We start from the raw sequence: 17965 nt of genomic DNA, 5'->3' as shown, positions 1-17965 counted from the left end.
AAATGGCGCCGACAAATCGTATTTTTTCCAATTATTGCTCTATAACTCCGAAGATTTTAACTTTACAACCAAAACACCTTAATAAAAATTCACCGCAATTAAATTCTGCATAGAGATATGTTTTTCATGATTTTCTCAGACGAAAATTTTCTTCGGAAAATGCGGGTTTTCCTAACAAAAACTCTTATTTTCAAATAAAGTTTTAGGTAAGTAATTATTAATCAATAATTAAATAACTTAGTGATATCAAAGCTTTCTTGGTATAGATTGTAATTCCAGAAGCCGGTGAAAATTAAACGAATATTCTAGCAACAATTCAATTGTTAATTAACAAATTACGATCGCAATAATAACCAAAATAATCATGATACATTGATCAAACTTATAAAGATGAGATGCTTATTTATTATTTTATCGACAAAATATAAATTTTTCTTTTTTTGCGTAATCTTTAAATTTCGAAAAAAAAAATAGTTATAATACGCTGGTCTAATTAGTAAAGTACAAAGAAAGGTTATTTACCAGCAATTTTATTGCTGGAATCGAATTATAAGATCCTATATATTATTAATATAGGTATGCAAAGTCCGCATATAGTGTGCTACTTTTTTTATAAACAAAATGGCGCCGGCAAATCGTATTTTTTTCAATTATTGCTCTATAACTCCGAAGATTTTAACTTTACACCAAAAACACTCAAATAAAAATTCACCCCTTGTGTTAATTCTGCATAGAGGCATGTTTTTCCCGATTTGCTCTGACGAAAATTTTCCTCGGAAAATGTGGGTTTTCCCAACAAAATCTCGAATTTTCAAATAAATTTTTTGGGCCAGTAATTATTTATCAATAATTATATAGCTTGGTGAAATAAAAGCTTTCTTGTTATAGATTATAAATTCAGAAGCCGGTGAAAATGAAACGAATATTTTAGCAACAATTCAATTGTTAATTAACAATTTACAGTCGCAATAACAACCAAAATAATCATGAGACATTGATCAAACTTAGAAAGATTCTAAAGGTGTGATGCCTATTTAATATTTTGTCGACAAAATATAAATTTTTCATTTTTTTGCATAATCTTTAAATGTTAAAAAAAATGTTATAAACAAATTAACATTTCTCAGAAATTGTTTATTATATTCTAATTTAAAAAATACTTAAAATGCGTATTTCATAGGTCTTGAAAATGAATGCTTTAAAAAAATTTTCCAACCATTTGCAAAAAAGTTATGAAACAGCAAAATAAATATACGAAATGTCCGTTATTTATAATTTGTTTTAATTGTTTCAAAACTTAAAAGTGAGTCTATGGTACAACCTAATTACTCACAAAGAGTGTCAAAAATTAGTGCAATGGTTATATTTTAATCAAAGATTAAAAATACTTTTTTTGTAATTTTTAGCGCAAACGTAGGCCTGATACAGAGTCGGAGCTAAAATGTTCACTCGAAGCGACTGACACGCAGCATGCATTATTTATTAAAAGTGTACATCACGCGGCCGGTCGTCGCTCCGAGTGAAAATTTTAGCTACAATACTGCGTTACTCTACTTTCGCGCGTGTAAATTACAAAAAAATATATTTATAATCTTTAATTAAAATATAATCATTAAACTGATAATCGATATTTTTTGTAAATAATTAGCTTGTACTTTAAACTCACTTCTACGCTTTGAAAGAATTAAAAAAAATTATAAACACAGTAGTAATCGTATGTTTATTTTGCTGTTTCATAACTTTTTTACAAACGGTTGCAAAAAAGTTTTAAAGCATTCATTTTAAAGATATTTAAAATGCGCATTTTAGCTATCTTTTAAAATTATAATATAATAAAAACTTTCTGAGGAACGTTAATTTGTTTATAACTATTTTTTTAAAACATTTAAAGATTATGCAAAAAAATAAAAAATTCATATTTTGTCGACAAAATATTAAATAGGCATCTCATCTTTATAAGATTTCAAAGCTTGATCAGTGTATCGTAATTATTTTGGTTATTATTGCGACCGTAAATTATTAATTAACAATTGAATTGTTGCTAAAATATTCATTTAATTTTCATTAGCTTCTGGAAGTATAATCTAAACCAAAAAGGCTATTAAGTCACCAAATTATTTAATTATTGGTAGATAATTATTTATCTAAAACTTTATTTGAAAATTAAAGATTTTGTTGGGAAAACCCGCATTTTCCGAGGAAAATTTTCGTCGGAGCAGATTGAAAAAAACGCGTCTCTATGCAGAATTTAATCACGGTGAATTTTTATTTGAGTGTTTTTGTTGTAAAGTTAAAAACTTCGGAGTTATAGAGCAATAATTGAAAAAAACACGATTTTAGTGCGCCATTTTGTTTATAAAAAAAGTAGCACACTATCTGAGGACTTTGCATACCTATATTATTAATATATAGGATCTTATAATTCGATTCCAGCAATAAAATTGCTGGTAAATAACTTTTCCCAAAAATGGCCTATTCTCCGATAATCAGCCCAGACTAATAGGAAAAAGACATTATTATATTGTGCAAATCAGCTGACCAGGCATTTAAAGAAAATACTCACTAAAAAGCATCACACCTACATAAACAGAAAGCGTGTTTTTAACTTTTCATACAAATTTCTGTACAAGAAAAGGACCTGAAAGATCAAATACTGAACAATGTTTTTTAAACATAAATTTCAATAATTACAACGAAAATTCAGATTTATAAATTTATAAACAAATTTATAATTTTTCTATTATTCCTTTAAAATTTTGAACTTTTTTTTTAAGACGAAGTAGTTTTTGAATAAATTTTGAGTAAATTTTTGAATTTTTCTAAAACTCTTTTAATACCTAATCAAATTTGTAAGTTTTTATACTAATTGCATTGAAAAATTAAAAATAAACAATTTCTTCTTTTCATTTTTAAATTTCCCGATTCCCGGGAATTCCCGAGAAATCCAAATTACCGACTCTTGATTCCCGGGAAATCAAAATGGGCCGGGAAAATGGAGCTCTAACTGTCTGTTTTTTAAATGTGCCTCCAGTACTGTACCCCCTTGGACTCCTCCAGACACACCAAACAAAGTTGTCGTTCCATCTTTTTCGTGGTCTTCCCACTGATCGTCTTCCTATTGGGGAACCGTCTCTCGCCGTCCTTACTACTCTATGCGCTATTTCACATTAAAAGAATTTTGATCGTGCGATGGTTAAAATCTACATAGTGGCTCGAGCAATCATATGGAATCTTTCTCCCTCCACCGCTTGAAACGTTCGGAGAAGGGCGAGCCACTATGTAAATTTCAACCATCGTACGGTCAAAATTCTTATAATGTGAAACAGCGCTATTTGTTATCATTCGGCTTATGTGGTCATTCCATTATACTCTTCTGTTTCTTACCCAGAAATGAATGTTCTCCCCCTTGCATCTCCGTCGTATGTCTGTAGTTCTAGCTCTGTCCCATATTTTCTTACCTTCGATTTTTCCAAGGGTTTTCATCGCCACTGTTTCGAGCAACCTTTTTGTTCTCTGTGTTCATCTCTGCTCGTGTTTCTGTCGCGTATATCGTTATTGGTCTGATGCCTGTTTTGTAAATGCTACCTTTCAATTCTTTTCCGATATTTTTATTTCTCCATATTGTGTCATTCAGACAATCTGCTGCTCTGTTTGCTCTATTCTCTTGATCTTCCACTTCTGTTTCGAGATTTCCGTAGCTAGATAGTGTGATGCCTAGATACTTATACTTCATTACTTGTTCTATTAGCTGACCCTCCAGCTCTAATTTACATCTTATTGGATTTGCTGTTATAACCATGCATTTTGTCTTTTTGGGGGAAATTACATGTTAAATTTTTTGGTGGATATATTAGATTGGTTAAACGTTGTAAATAATCTGTTGTAAACGTTGCAATACGTTGTAAATTATCTTCGATTTGAGATGTTAGTATTGCATCGTCTGCATAGAGGATTATTTTAAGTTATTTTTGGGTAAGTTGGTTTATCTTCTACTTGTACGATGATTAAAATTTGTTTACAAAAACACCTATTGGTGCTTTAAGGAATTACAATTAGATCAATCGGACCAATGATCAATTTAATACGAAACTAAATTTCCTAAACCTGTGATTTGGTTTAAAGTTTTCCTTGAGCTCTTCCTTCAATTTTCAATTTATTCGTTGGCATCACAACTCATTACGATCCTAAGCCTTCTTCAGTAATCCTCCATTTACTCATGTTGTCTGTTTATGAAATAATGAATTTATTCCATACTTTTGCATCATACTGTATTTCTAACAAATAGCACTCCTGTATAGCATACCAACCCTTACTTTCCTCTTCAACCAAAAGGACTTAAACGTGTTTTAGAATAACTTTTCTTTAAATTTGCGTCTGAAAGACAGCAAAAACTTTTAAAAAAGATATGTTATTAAAAGTCCGGATTATAAGCATGACAAAAAGGTCAAAATAAGCACTTATATAAGCAAAAAATGTCGCAAAAATAAGCAAAGTTTTTATGAAATAAGCAAGGTTCAAGAAAAAAAAGTAAACATGGATATGATATAAATATGAATAAAGGACATTAACATTAAATTGCATTTATTTTTAATTATCGTATGATTAACAACAAATAAAAAAATACCAAAGTGTTAAGCTATAATAGGTATAATAAAAAAAGTCGAAAAATAATTAACATATTAATATATTTTTTATTCATGGCCATTAGCATAAAAACAATTAACAATAATATGTTTTTCAAAATTTTCTTGTAAACTATGTCTTCTATCTGTACACATATATTTATACGTAGAAAAAGTTCTTTCAACATCTGCAGATGTGATTGGTGCGTATTTAAATTTAGACAAATGTACCGGTACTGTTTTACAACAATATAATAAATTTTGGCTGTCTGTAGACAAAAATATTAGTTTATTACACGACAGGTATAACGATGGGTTTTCAGTAGTAATTGCACAAGAGCTCTAAAATTCTATATTAATTTTAGAGATCGAGTGCAATTTGTTGAGATTATTTCATGAATAAAACTGTTCAAAACCAAAATTTTATTGTAATTTATTTATGTAAGTACAAATTAGTACAATTAAATAAACAGTTGTTATACATATTAATTTGACGGTTGAAAGTCATCACTTTTATAATTTTTAAAACATTAATTGTCATTAATGTCACTGAATGTATTTTTTCGTAGCAACGAAGGGCATCTGACGTAATATACTTGACGGGAAATTATCAAAAATTATCGATTTAATTTAGATTTATGTAGCTTTCTATTGGTCAGAATCTCCTATGAATGAAATAAGCCCCTTTATCTCCTAAGCTTAAGGAATTAAAATTCTTATGGTTTATTGAATTATTAGAGTTTTATAGTGGCTCTGTATACTTCATATAATTTTGCTTAAGACAGGAAGTAACATACAATTTCACTATAGTTTATCATAAGAAGTAAAATAAACAAAGATAAGCAAAATATCTTTAAAATATGCATTTTTATCAAAAATCCTAATTATAAGCAAAACAAGCAAAAAAAAGCAAAATGCTTATAATCCGGACTTTAGTTATTATATTTATTTTGAATTCTTGTGCGGGAGTGACTAACCTACTAACCGACGAAAGTTTTATTTCACAGCCTTCCCTAATTACGTTTATTTTGATCTTCTTCTTCCTGTGTCCCATCCTTTAAGGACGTTGGAGATCATCATGGCCCATTTTACTCTATCTGCAGCGGTTCTGAAGAGTTCTATTGTTGTTTTTCTTCTCCACTGCTTTAAATCTTTCAACCCGGTCCTCTTTTTCCTTCCACTTTCCCTTGTATAACCAATCGCAACAACTCATATTTTTCATTTCTTAATATGTGACCAAAGTAGCTTATTTTTCTTTCCATAGTGTTAAATATTTCGTTTTCTTTTTTCATGTTTCTTAATCTTTCCGTGTTCATTACGTATTGTGTCCATGATATTTTCCACATTTTTCGATAACACCACACAGTGGCGTAGCTAGCCCCACAGGGGCCCCCTATCAAAGTTTGTCGTTGGTCCCTTTTCCACGACTGATAAGGGATAGTGCTAAAAAAATGTTCAACAAAAGCAGTAAAAACTCGTGTATAGAATAGAATAGAAATATACTTTATTGTCACTGAAAATTTTACAATTTTATGGACAAAGCGTAGGTACAAAGAGTAGGAAAAAAACAACAAAAAATACAGTTTACTGAAATTACACAAATCGTCAATATTATTACAAAATAAAAGATAATGAAATAAAACAAAACAATACAGAGTGTTTCATTAATAATTGGAAATATTTTAACTGTAGATTTCTGGGCTCAAAATATTACGGTTTAACTTAAATCACCTACTCCGAAAAGGCTTCCTAAAGCTGGAGCTCTTTGAAGATGGTGCCTTTTAATTAGTTTTTTTTGGAATACCTCTAGAACACATCTATTTAAAAAAACTAAAATTGGTACGGCTATTTATCTTCCAGAGATAAATGTATTTCATAAATTGCGAGTTTCTAGTACCTGCCGGTCATATGCATCCTCTTTGGGTAGGGCAACGGTTATTTTATCGCATAACTTTTTTGTATTAAAATTTTAAGCATTTTTGACACTGGATTATTAAATTGTATGGTATTCTAGTACTCAAAGTTACTCTTACTTTAGGTCTGTAGGATACACCGTTTTCTAAAAAAATCGATTTGAAATTTTTCTTTTTTTGAATTTGATCAAAATTTAAAGAAATTTTCAAAAAACGGTGTATTTTACCGACCTAAAGCAAGAGTAACTTTTAATACTAGGATACTTCATAATTTAATAATCTGGTGTCAAAAGTGTTTCAAAATTAAAGACAAAAAATAATGCGATAAAATAACCGTTGACCTACTCAAAACACACGCATAATATGACCGGTACTAGAAATTCGCAATTGATGAGATCGATTCATCTCTGGAATAAATGTACCAGTTTTCGTTTATTGTTTTCATAGTTTTTTTTGAAAAAAATTTTCAAATTAAAAAAACACAAAATTTTCAAATCGACATTTCTAGAAAACGGTGTATCCTACCGACTTAAAGCAAGAGTACCTTTTATTACTAGAATGCCTCACAATTTAATAATCCAGTGTCAAAAAGGCTTAAAAGTTAAAGATAAAAAAGGAAGATAAATAGGCGTACCAGTTTTGGTTTCTCTGAATAGAAGCGTTCTGGAGGTAGGTATTTAAAAAAAAACTAATTACAAGATGCCTTTTTCTGGTTAAATCTTAATACATATTTTGAGCCCAGGAATCTACAATTAAATTATTTCCAATTATTAATAAAAATTTTTTGCAAAATTTAAATAAATTGAATACAACCTTAGGAACTAATAAGTTCAGCATATAACACTCAAATATAGATAATAATAATAAATCTAATAAACTCTAATAATCCAAATTCAAAAAACAGATTTGAATTGAGACTCATTGTTTTAAAACAGATTCAGTTTTTTCAAGCCAAGGGTGAATAAACATTGAAAAGGAGCGTAAACAAAGAAGCTCTGTTCTTTAACGGCGAGCGACCGGCAAATATATATACCTAAATACAATTTATAGATAAAGAACAGATTACACGAAAATATACGCAAACAATACACAGTGTTTCTGTTTCAAATTATCAGAGGTAAAGCAATTACAAATATTGCAACTTCGCATTATACATTATACAATGTCTCACACAGCCAACGGTGAATAGACAATAAGAAGTAGCTTGAAAACAAAAAACGTCTGTTGTTATAGAACGGCTAGAGGCAGAAAATAGATAGGTAACCTGTACAGTACATAAATCTAGTTTATAATAAAGAATACATTACACGAAAATGTTAATATCCCAACAATATATGTACACTGTGTCAAAGCGTTTGAATAGTGAAATAATTGCAGAATATTTTGTTCAATTTTTTGAATGGAATTTTGTTTCGACATGCCGCGTTGGGGCCCCTGAATGTCGGGGCCCCATATAATTGATACGGCGGTAGCTACGCCCCTGACACCACATCTTAAAGCTGACAAGTCTTTTTTCAGGTGCGTCCGTAATTGTCCAGACTTCAACTCCATATAAAAGGACAGATAATAGTTACATCTCTATACTCTTGTTATAATTTCTATTCCCAGTTTTGCATTTCTTTGGATTTCATTTTATTGAAAGCGCTTCAATGGTTTCAAACGGCCATCTCAATGCGTCGTTGTACTTCATAATGTAGGAAACAGATGTCCTCGCAAAATGTACCGGGTGTCCCAATAAGAATGGCTCTCGGCCATATCTCAGGAACCGTTTATAGTAGAGCTTTGAAATAAAAAAATTTATAACAAAAGTTGCCTCAGGAAAAGCCTGGAAATTATTTTCATAATTGTGGGACCACCGCTAGAGGGCGTAATTGAACATCAAAAATTAAAAAATCTAAATTTTACAAAATTTTCCTAATGAAGGGGCACTGGAACTCCGATCGTCGTATTCTTCATAAAATTCTACGCATATTTGATTTGACAAATTTAGGTCTACCTTTGGAAATAAGAGGTGGGGGTGAGTGGGAACCTTGTTATGAAAAACTGGCTGTGAGTCCGGTTCTGCTTAATAAAATTTTGCAAACTTGGTCTTGTTGAAGCCAGATCTTTTTCGTCAATGTAAAAGTTATGATTTCGAACCAACTTACTGAGTAATATGCCAGCTAGAAGGCGTTATTTAATTTTTTTCAGAAATCTAGTGTTCCTTGGAAAATATTAAATACAAACATCCATTTTTAATACCATATTACAAAATTAGACAAAATTAGCAACAAAATAGCGAAAACCGCATGTTAATACCTTTTTTCTATCTCGAGATATCTTACAAAACGTGTAAATTTAAAAACATAACTGTTACTGCCACCGGTAAACGAAATTCATTAAAAGTAGTGTGCTATGGAAACAACAAAGAAACATTTTCCAGCTGTCAACGTATATTAGGTCTTTTCAACGCTTCTCATTTGTTTCGAGCCTCGTTCATATCTCGTATATTAATATTATACACGGATTATACGGCATATGACAGAGGCTCGAAACAAATGAGAAGCGTTGAAAAGCCCTATTACAAAGAAATAAAAACAACTATTTAGTGATGACATAAACTTTCAAATTTTTGCCCATCATTTTCGTTGCAAACATTTATTCTTTCAAGAGTAGATTGAACAGCAGTCTCAATTTCTGCTCTCGATATGCTTTGAATGGCGTTTAGTATTCTCTGGATAATGTATTCTAGAGTAGTGTATGATGGGCAACAATTTGAATATTTAGGTCGTCACTAAGTAGTTCTTTTTGTTCTGTGTTATATTTAATTTTAATAGTATTGTTTCTCTTTATATTGTTGTTTTAATTAATTATATTTTTATACGTTGTCATCTGGAAAATGTTATTTTGTTTTGTTCCACAGCACACTACTTTTCATTAACTTAGTTTACCGGTGATAATAACAGTTATGTATAAAATTTACACGTTTCTCGAGATATCTTGAAATAGAAAAAAGGTATCGACATGCGGTTTTCGCTATTCTATTGCTAATTTAATCTAATTTTATAAACTATGATTAAAAATGCATACTTGTATTTAATATTTTCCAAAGAAAACTAGATTTCTGAAAAAAATTAAATAACGCCTCCCAGCTGGCTTATTACTTATTAGGATGGTTCAAAATTATCACACTTACATTGAAGAAAAAGATCTGTCTTCAACAAGACCCAGTTTTCAAAATTTGATTTAGCAGAACCGGACTTACAGCCATTTTTTCATAACAAGGTTACCACTCACCCACACCTCTTATTTGCAAAGGTACAGTTAAACTTGTTAAATAAAGTATGCGCAGAATTTGATGCAGAATACAATAATCGGATTTCCAGTGCCCCTTCATTAGGAAAATTTTGTAAAATTTAGATTTTTTTATTTTTGATATTCAATTACGCCCTCTAGCGGTGGACCCATAATTATGAAAATAATTTCCAGGCTTTTCCTGAGGCAACTTTTGTTATAAAATTTTTTATTTCAAAGCTCTACTATAAACGGTTCCTGAGATATGGCCGAGAGCCATTCTTATTGGGACACCCGGTACACAAGTCCGGTTTTATTTTTTGTCTGTTATGTCAAGGGGTGCTTACTATAAGACTAACTTTTTCTTAAAAAATTCACCCCGAACCCCCCTTTTCATCCCTTTAAGGTACTAGTACACTTTAGAAGACAAAAAATAAGCATTTTTTCAAGATTTTTTTTTCTCAGGACCTTTATTAGAAATGAACAAAACTTTTTACATATTAATACCTGACTCTTGGAAAATACAAAAAATATATCTTTTTTCATTTATGCACGTACACTAATGTTGTAGAGGGCGCCAAAATCGAGGCCTCGAAAAAAAGTAGTTCCGATGGCGGACAGTTAATCTCATGATTGGGTTCTCTGAAACAAAAAAATCATACGGCATTTGAAAAAGGAAGGTTTCTTACGTGAGAATTTACCACCGTTAGTGAAAAATTCCGCAAAGAAAAGATTTTACGGAAATTTGAAAAAAATTTGTGAAAAAATGACCCGTTTTTCTTCAGTTTTTCATGGTTAAAAAATAATTATTTTTTATTTTTTGATGAAATTGTGGTAAATTGTCACGTAAGAAACCTTCCTTTTTCAAATGCAGTACGATTTTTTTGTTTCAGATATCCCAATCCTGAGATTAACTGTCCGCCATCATTTTTCGAGGCCTCGACTTTTGCGCCCTCTGCAATATTAGTGTACGTGCATAAATGAAAAAATATATATTTTTTGTACTCTCTAAGAGTTATATATTAATATGAAAAAAACTTTATGTTCATTTCTAATAAGGGTTCTGAGAAAAAAATTCTTGAAAAAAATGATTATTTTTGGTCTTCTAAAGTGTACTAGTACCTTAAAGGTGGCAATTTGTGGTTTTTGCGAAACGTAGCCCTTCCTGTACGTTTTGCAAAAAAATTCCTTAATAGAAATATGAAATGGACTATAGTTCCTACTATTTATTTCCTGACAGCATATGTCTATCACCCATCGTTTAGCGGGGGTGGCGCCCCAAAGTTGACAAGTTTTTAAAAAAGATGTTTAAAAAAAATGTTTTTCCCTAACTGTAATGGAAATCAAGAAAAAACCCTGCGGAAATTAATCACAAATAAGTGGCTGATTTTTAGTTCAAATTTCATTTAAGGGCAATTGCCTATTTTTTAATTACAGGGTGTTACATTTTAAAAAACTACTTTTTATACCATCTGAACCGCCTATGCTAGAGTAAAAAAAATTCAGTGATTACCCATGTACTGGTACTGATTACAAATTTGTATAATGCACCCCCATTTTCCCCGGAACCACCCCAAAAAAGGAGAATTAATAAAGAAATTGATTTCCTGGAGTCCTTCACACATCATGCCCTTTATTAAAATGCTCCGTATATCATTTTGTGCACGTTCTTATTACCCATGCATGGACACCCAAAGCGATTTCTTGGTGCAACCCCTGTAGCCAAAAAAATAAAATAAAATGGGAGGTTGAATTTTTTTTTGCTTTTTGACCCATATGGGCATATGCTCCACCAATAGAGGTTTTTCTAAATATATATGGCTATTGCAACATCCCTGCAAAAACTACCCCTATCCCTGAAAATAAACTGCGGAAACTATCCCTATCCCTTGGCGAGCATGTTTTTACGATTTTCTCAGTACGTATGCATTTTTTTAAAACAAGGTTACAAAACAGAAATAAAGGTCTCTACAAATAAGGTTCTATGCATTTTTTTCGTATGAGCAACCGTTGCGGCACAGTGGCGCCGTAAACCTCGAAAATGCTTTGGCGGGCTCCAATTTTTGTTTTTTTTTTCGTCACTTATTCATTTTATTGATAACGTACTTATGGAAAATAAAAGAACACACTGTATGCTACACATTATGACCTATGCATATTTTACTTCCTTTGCACCCTAAAAGTGGTGGCACAAAATCAATTTTTGATTATTTTCTTTATTAATTCTCCTTTTTTTTTTGGGATGGTTCCGGGGAAAATATGGGGGTGCATTATACAAATTTGTAAATAATACTTGTACATGGGTAATCGCTGAAAGTTTTTTTACTCTAGCATAAGCGGTTCAGATGCTATATAAAGGGATTTTTTAAAATGTAACACCCTGTAATTAAAAAATGGGCAATTGCCCTTAAATAAAACGTATACCAAAAAATCAGCCACTTATGTGTAATAAATTGCAGTAGGTTTTTTTAAATCCCATTACAATTAGGAAAAAATAATTTTTTTAAAACAACTTTTTTAAAAACTTGTCAACTTTGGGGCGCCACCCCCGCTAAACGGTGGATGATAGACATAAATATGCTCTCCGGAGATAAATAGTAGGAAATACAGTCCTCTTCATATTTCTATTAAGAATGTTTTTGCAAAACGTACAGGAAGGGCTACGTTTCGCAAAAAACACAAATTGCCCCCTTTAAAGGGATGAAAAGGAGAGTTCCGGGGCGAAATTTTTTAAGAAAAAGTTAGTCTCATAATAAGCACCCCTTGATATACTAGAAAAAAAATTCAAGGCTGTAATACCATTGTTCATTTAGCTTATATCCTAACTAATTATTGTATCTGGGTACTTTCTCTAATGCTTTTCCTTTAACGTAGATTGTTTCGTCTTCAATTTTGTTCTTACTGATAATCATGATTTTTTTTTTTTGTGTGTTCAGAGGCTCTGCTGTATCTGTGCTGTATTTGTTTGGTCTGCATATCTGAGATTATTCACTAGTGTTCCATTAATTGATAAGCCTTCATTTATGTCTTCTGATGCCTCTTATTAAAGAGAACATAGAGGGGATAGTACGTACTCATCGTTGTCGTACTCCTCTTCTTATTGGAATTTCTTTAGATTTTTGTTGGTCTACTCGAATTACGACTTTCTGATATCGGTATAAGTTTGTAATGATTCTCATATCCTGATCATCTATTTATGTGTTCCGTAATATGTTTGCAAGCCTTCTGTGTTGTATTTGATTGAAGGTTTTCTCAAACTCAACCAGCCATATGGATACGTCACCGTTGACATCTCGACGCCCTTCTATGAGTGTTTTTATAAGGTTTGTTCTAGCAAACAGTCAAACTAGTCAGAAACCGTTAGCAAATAGTTGGTCAGTGAGAGAACATAATACAGTCACCAGTGCTATCCCCTCTACTCGCGCTGGTCGACTATTCGCTGATGGTTTCAAACCGTTTCAAACTGATGCTATAATAGCACAAACCTATATAATAAATAATACCTCTCTATAGTACCAAAGCCTTTTCAAATCCCAGTTGTTTTCCTGTTATGCAATCGTCTATTTTTTTGTAGACACGTCCATGGATCATTCGCAAGAAAACTTTAAAAACATGGTTTATCAAACTGATCGTCCTATTCTTTTGATACCTTTATAATATTGTCATTCAGAAAAATCTGTATGATGTATTGTAATCTGATGAATATATAATCATTATGGGTGACTTTAATGTCCGTGTTGGCAACGACACAGTTCCGGGAATAAAACAACGATATAATGAAAATATCAGAAATGAAAACGGAGACCTTTTAACGGACCTCTGCAGCATAAATGAAATACGAATTAACAATACATTTTTCCCTCACAAAGAACAATACAAATACACTTTTGAAAACACTAGAGGACAAAGATCTATGATAGACTATATTCTGTCGAATAGAGAGTTACACCCGTCTCTAATCTTGGATGTAAGAGCACTAACATCAGCAGAAATAGGAAGCGATCATAAATTGGTATTGTGCAAAATCAGAATGAAAACACATCTATGTGATAACAAAACAGCAGAATACACCACCAAGATTAAAGTCGAAAGCTTACAGGACGACTCCACCAGATACCTATTCCAAAAAAGACTAACGGAAAAAAGCAGCAACATGTATATCACAGAAAGTGACGGAGTCGAAGAAAGCTGGGCAAAAATTAAGTCTAATATCTTAGCCTCAGCCAAGGAAGTTCTTGGTGAAAGAAACATTAATAAAAATAAATCGCTTCCAAGACGAAGAACTCCATGGTTTTGTACAGAAGTGAAGGAAAAATGTAAAGAGAAGAAAAAAGCCTACCTAAAATACATGTCAACTAAAACACAAGAGGCATACGATAATTATAAGACCATAAGAAACGAAACACATTCAGTAGTAAGAAGAATAAAAAACGATCACTGGGAACGTTTTTCGAAAGAAATGGAACATGATTTTTATGGTCTCCAAAAGGAAATATGGCGCTTTATAAGAGGTCAAAGAATGGAGGTAAAGGAACTAATAGAACCAAAACACATAGAAAAGGATACATGGATTGACTATCTAAAAAAGCTTTATGCAGAGGAAGAACAAATAATGCTAGAACCGGAAACACCAGAAATTACCACAGATGAAGATGTTAATATAAGTGCACAGGAAGTACGAAAAACACTCGAAAAGCTGAAGAACAGAAAAGCTGCAGGTAAGGATGGAATACCAAACGAACTACTGAAATATTGTGGAGCAGCAATGACAGAACAATTAACAACATTAATTAACAAAATCATAAAACACGGTAAAATACCGGAAGAATGGAGAACGAGCGAACTAATCCTACTATTCAAAAAAGGAGATAAAAAGCAGCCAGAGAACTACAGAGGTATCAACTTGTTAAATACTACACTAAAACTTACAACTAAAATCTTACAAGACGTAATGAATCAGAGGATAAGTTTAGCAGATGAACAACAGGGTTTTCGTACTGGAAGATCGTGTACAGATGCAATATTCGTCATAAAGCAAATTACTGAGAAATCACTAGAGTATAATAGACCAGCATTTCTATGTCTGATTGACTTAAAGAAAGCATTTGACAGAGTAAGACTCAGGGATGTAATCTGTACAATAGAGAAATCCCTCTAGATATCATAAAAACTATTGAGAACATCTACCAAAATAACAAGATGGAAGTCAGAATAGATGGACAACTTACAGAACCTGTAGATATAGGCAGCGAAATAAGACAGGGAGACTCATTGAGTCCTCTGCTTTTCGATTTAATCATGGATGAAATCATCAAAAACGTCAACAAAGGAAGAGGATATAGAATGGGAAACAAAGAAGTAAAAATACTCTGCTACGCAGACGACGCAATATTGATAGCCCAAGATGAAGATAGTCTGCAAAGATTAGTCCACAGATTTAACATAAGAGCAAAAGAATTCAATATGACAATTTCATCTCAAAAAACTAAAACTTTAGTAATCAGTAAAGAACCAATCAGATGCAAAATAGAAATTGATGGTATCAGTATTGAACAAGTAATGGAAGTAAAATACCTTGGAATTACATTGTCAAGTTACGGAGACCTAGACAAAGAAGTGAGAAATCAAGTACAAAAAGCAAATAGATTGGCAGGATGCCTTAATAACACTATATGGCGAAACCAACATATTAACACTGAGATGAAGTCAAGAATTTATAAAGCCAGTGTAAGACCAATAATGACATATGCATCAGAAACAAGACCCGATACAGCCACAACACAAAGACTACTGGAAACGGCAGAGATGAGAGTACTGAGAAGAATTACAGGAAATACACTGAGAGATCGAAAGAGGAACGAAGATATTAGAAGACAATGTAACGTACAGTGTATAAACGAATGGACACTAAATAGAAAAAAAGAATGGAACAACCATATAACCAGAATGGGGGAGACACGTGTGGTCAAAATAGCACGAGATAAATCACCAATCGGCAGAAGAAGTATCGGCCGACCGCGCAAAAGATGGAGCGACAACCTTCCATAGAGGTATCAATCCGCCAATGAACAAGCAGAATTGCTTATAAAGAGGAAGAAGAAAAATCTGTATTTGTTAGAATTAATTACTTCTAAGAACTTTTTATTTAAAAAAATGTAAACTTAATGTTTAATTTCGTTACTTTGCGCCGTATTATATACCATTTTATTACTATCAATATTTTTTTGTTTGTGATTATGATTTATCTATTATAAATAATTGTTTTCAGCGGACCAGAACCGTTTTGAACCATGGGTCACCACGTCACAGTGCTTTTGGCTATTGCCTTTATTGCTAGTACTGTATACGCAAACTCTATACCATCATGTGACAGTACAATCTACTGCCAAGGCAAACTTCTACACACCATTCAAATGGCAAGGCTGTTTCCAGATTCCAAAACATTTGTAGACATGCAACAAAAACATCCTGCTCAAGTAACGTTACAAAATTTCGAGCAATTAATGAGTGACAAGAAAGATAATCCTTCTAGAGAAGATTTGATAAAATTTGTTAATGATAACTTTGAGAGTACAGGAGAATTAGTTGATTGGACTCCTCCAGACCTGAATAAAAACCCAAAATTCTTAAGAAGGATAGATGATCCTAGAGTTAAAAACTTCGCTCAAAGTTTAGTGAACGTTTGGCCTAAACTTGCTAGAAAAGTTAGCGATAGTGTAAGAGAACACGCAGATCAACATTCTTTGATCGACATTCCTAATGGCTTCATAATCCCAGGAGGACGGTTTAAAGAAATCTATTATTGGGATAGTTACTGGATAGTAGAAGGATTACTAGTCAGTGAAATGACTGAAACAGTTAGAGGAGTTTTAGAGAATTTCTTATCAATTGTGGAGAGATTTGGCTTTATTCCAAATGGAGCTAGAGTATACTATCTAAATAGATCACAACCACCATTACTAGCCATGATGATGGGAAAGTATATAGATCAAACAGGAAACAAAACATGGTTGGAAAAACACGTAGATACTCTCGAGAAAGAAATGAATTGGTGGTGGAGTGAACGAAAAGTAACAGTAAAGAAAGATGGAGCGAACTATGATATGTTCATGTATGCTGTCAAAAGCGACACACCCAGACCGGAATCCTACTATGAAGATATTATTACGTGCCAAAATTTTACAGAATCGGAACAGGTAAGGCTTTTATTTTATATTAGAATAATATTGAAATATGGTTTCGTTAACTAATATTTTTATTTTTATCTGAATCGTCTTGTATTGATTATCTGTTTCGGACGTTAGCGACCATGATGGCTATCTACACTTTACACGCTGCTGCTTTGAAAAGATTTGTGATTGTTATTACAAAGTCATTTGTATTTTAATGATGTGGTTGGTACATTCCATGTCAAATCACTCAGGCAAAATCTTTTGGAACTCCGATTTTTCTGAAACTCGGTGCATAGCTTCTGCGGGACTTCTGCTCTGCGGGACTAAAAATAAGATATTTAAGGTAAAAAAATCTTCTTCTTTTTTCTCAAAATGTTATTTTATGCGATTTTAAAGTTATTTCTTGTTTATTTAAACAAATTTGCATTTTCTATACTTATGGCATTAATAGTATATTGTACAACAAGAGAGAAAAAAGACATATTTCTCACGAGCGCAGAAGATTGTTGGCACGAGCCCAGGTACGAGGCGTATACCGCAAATCAAGCGAGAGAGAAATATGTCGTTTTCTCACGTGTTGTACACTGTATTTTTTCTATGGATGCGTTTTTGTCAAGAGTTCAATCTTCAAAATTAAATAATTTAGGTGCTATTATGTAGATTATATGCCAAAATTGAAATAAAATACATATTATATACATATGTAGGTATGTAATATTCTTAATATTTATACACTTTTATTTATTTAAAATTATAGTTACCAGTTATATCTGAACAATTTTGAAAGGTAATTTCTCGTAAGTTTTGATTTGACACATTTTATTTGACAAATATATTTGTGTTTGTATTGTGCATGTTACCATGGAAACCGCGATTCTACGTATGGAACCCGTGAGAAAAAATATTTCTCACTGCAATGGCCGACTTTTCTCACACCCTGAGAAATTGTTCGTTTTGAATGTATGTAAGTAGTGAGAGAAGTTGC

General features: G+C 32.1%; 1 protein-coding gene across 2 annotated transcripts in view; it reads left to right on the top strand.

Annotated features, from left to right (window-relative positions):
* LOC126882033 (trehalase-like) overlaps positions 1–17965 on the top strand; it is a 54916-nt gene that overhangs the window by 22822 nt on the left and 14129 nt on the right. For both annotated transcript variants that reach the window (XM_050646808.1, XM_050646809.1), the window contains exon 2: positions 16077–17004. In XM_050646808.1, the coding sequence (XP_050502765.1) occupies positions 16099–17004 (906 nt within the window). In that variant the 5' untranslated portion in view covers positions 16077–16098. The remainder of the gene's footprint in view (positions 1–16076; positions 17005–17965) is intronic.

This window comes from Diabrotica virgifera, chromosome 3 (assembly GCF_917563875.1).
Source record: "Diabrotica virgifera virgifera chromosome 3, PGI_DIABVI_V3a".
Lineage (NCBI taxonomy): Eukaryota > Metazoa > Arthropoda > Insecta > Coleoptera > Chrysomelidae > Diabrotica > Diabrotica virgifera.
Note: the sequence above shows the minus strand (reverse complement) of the source record. Positions and strands in the feature narration are given on the sequence as shown.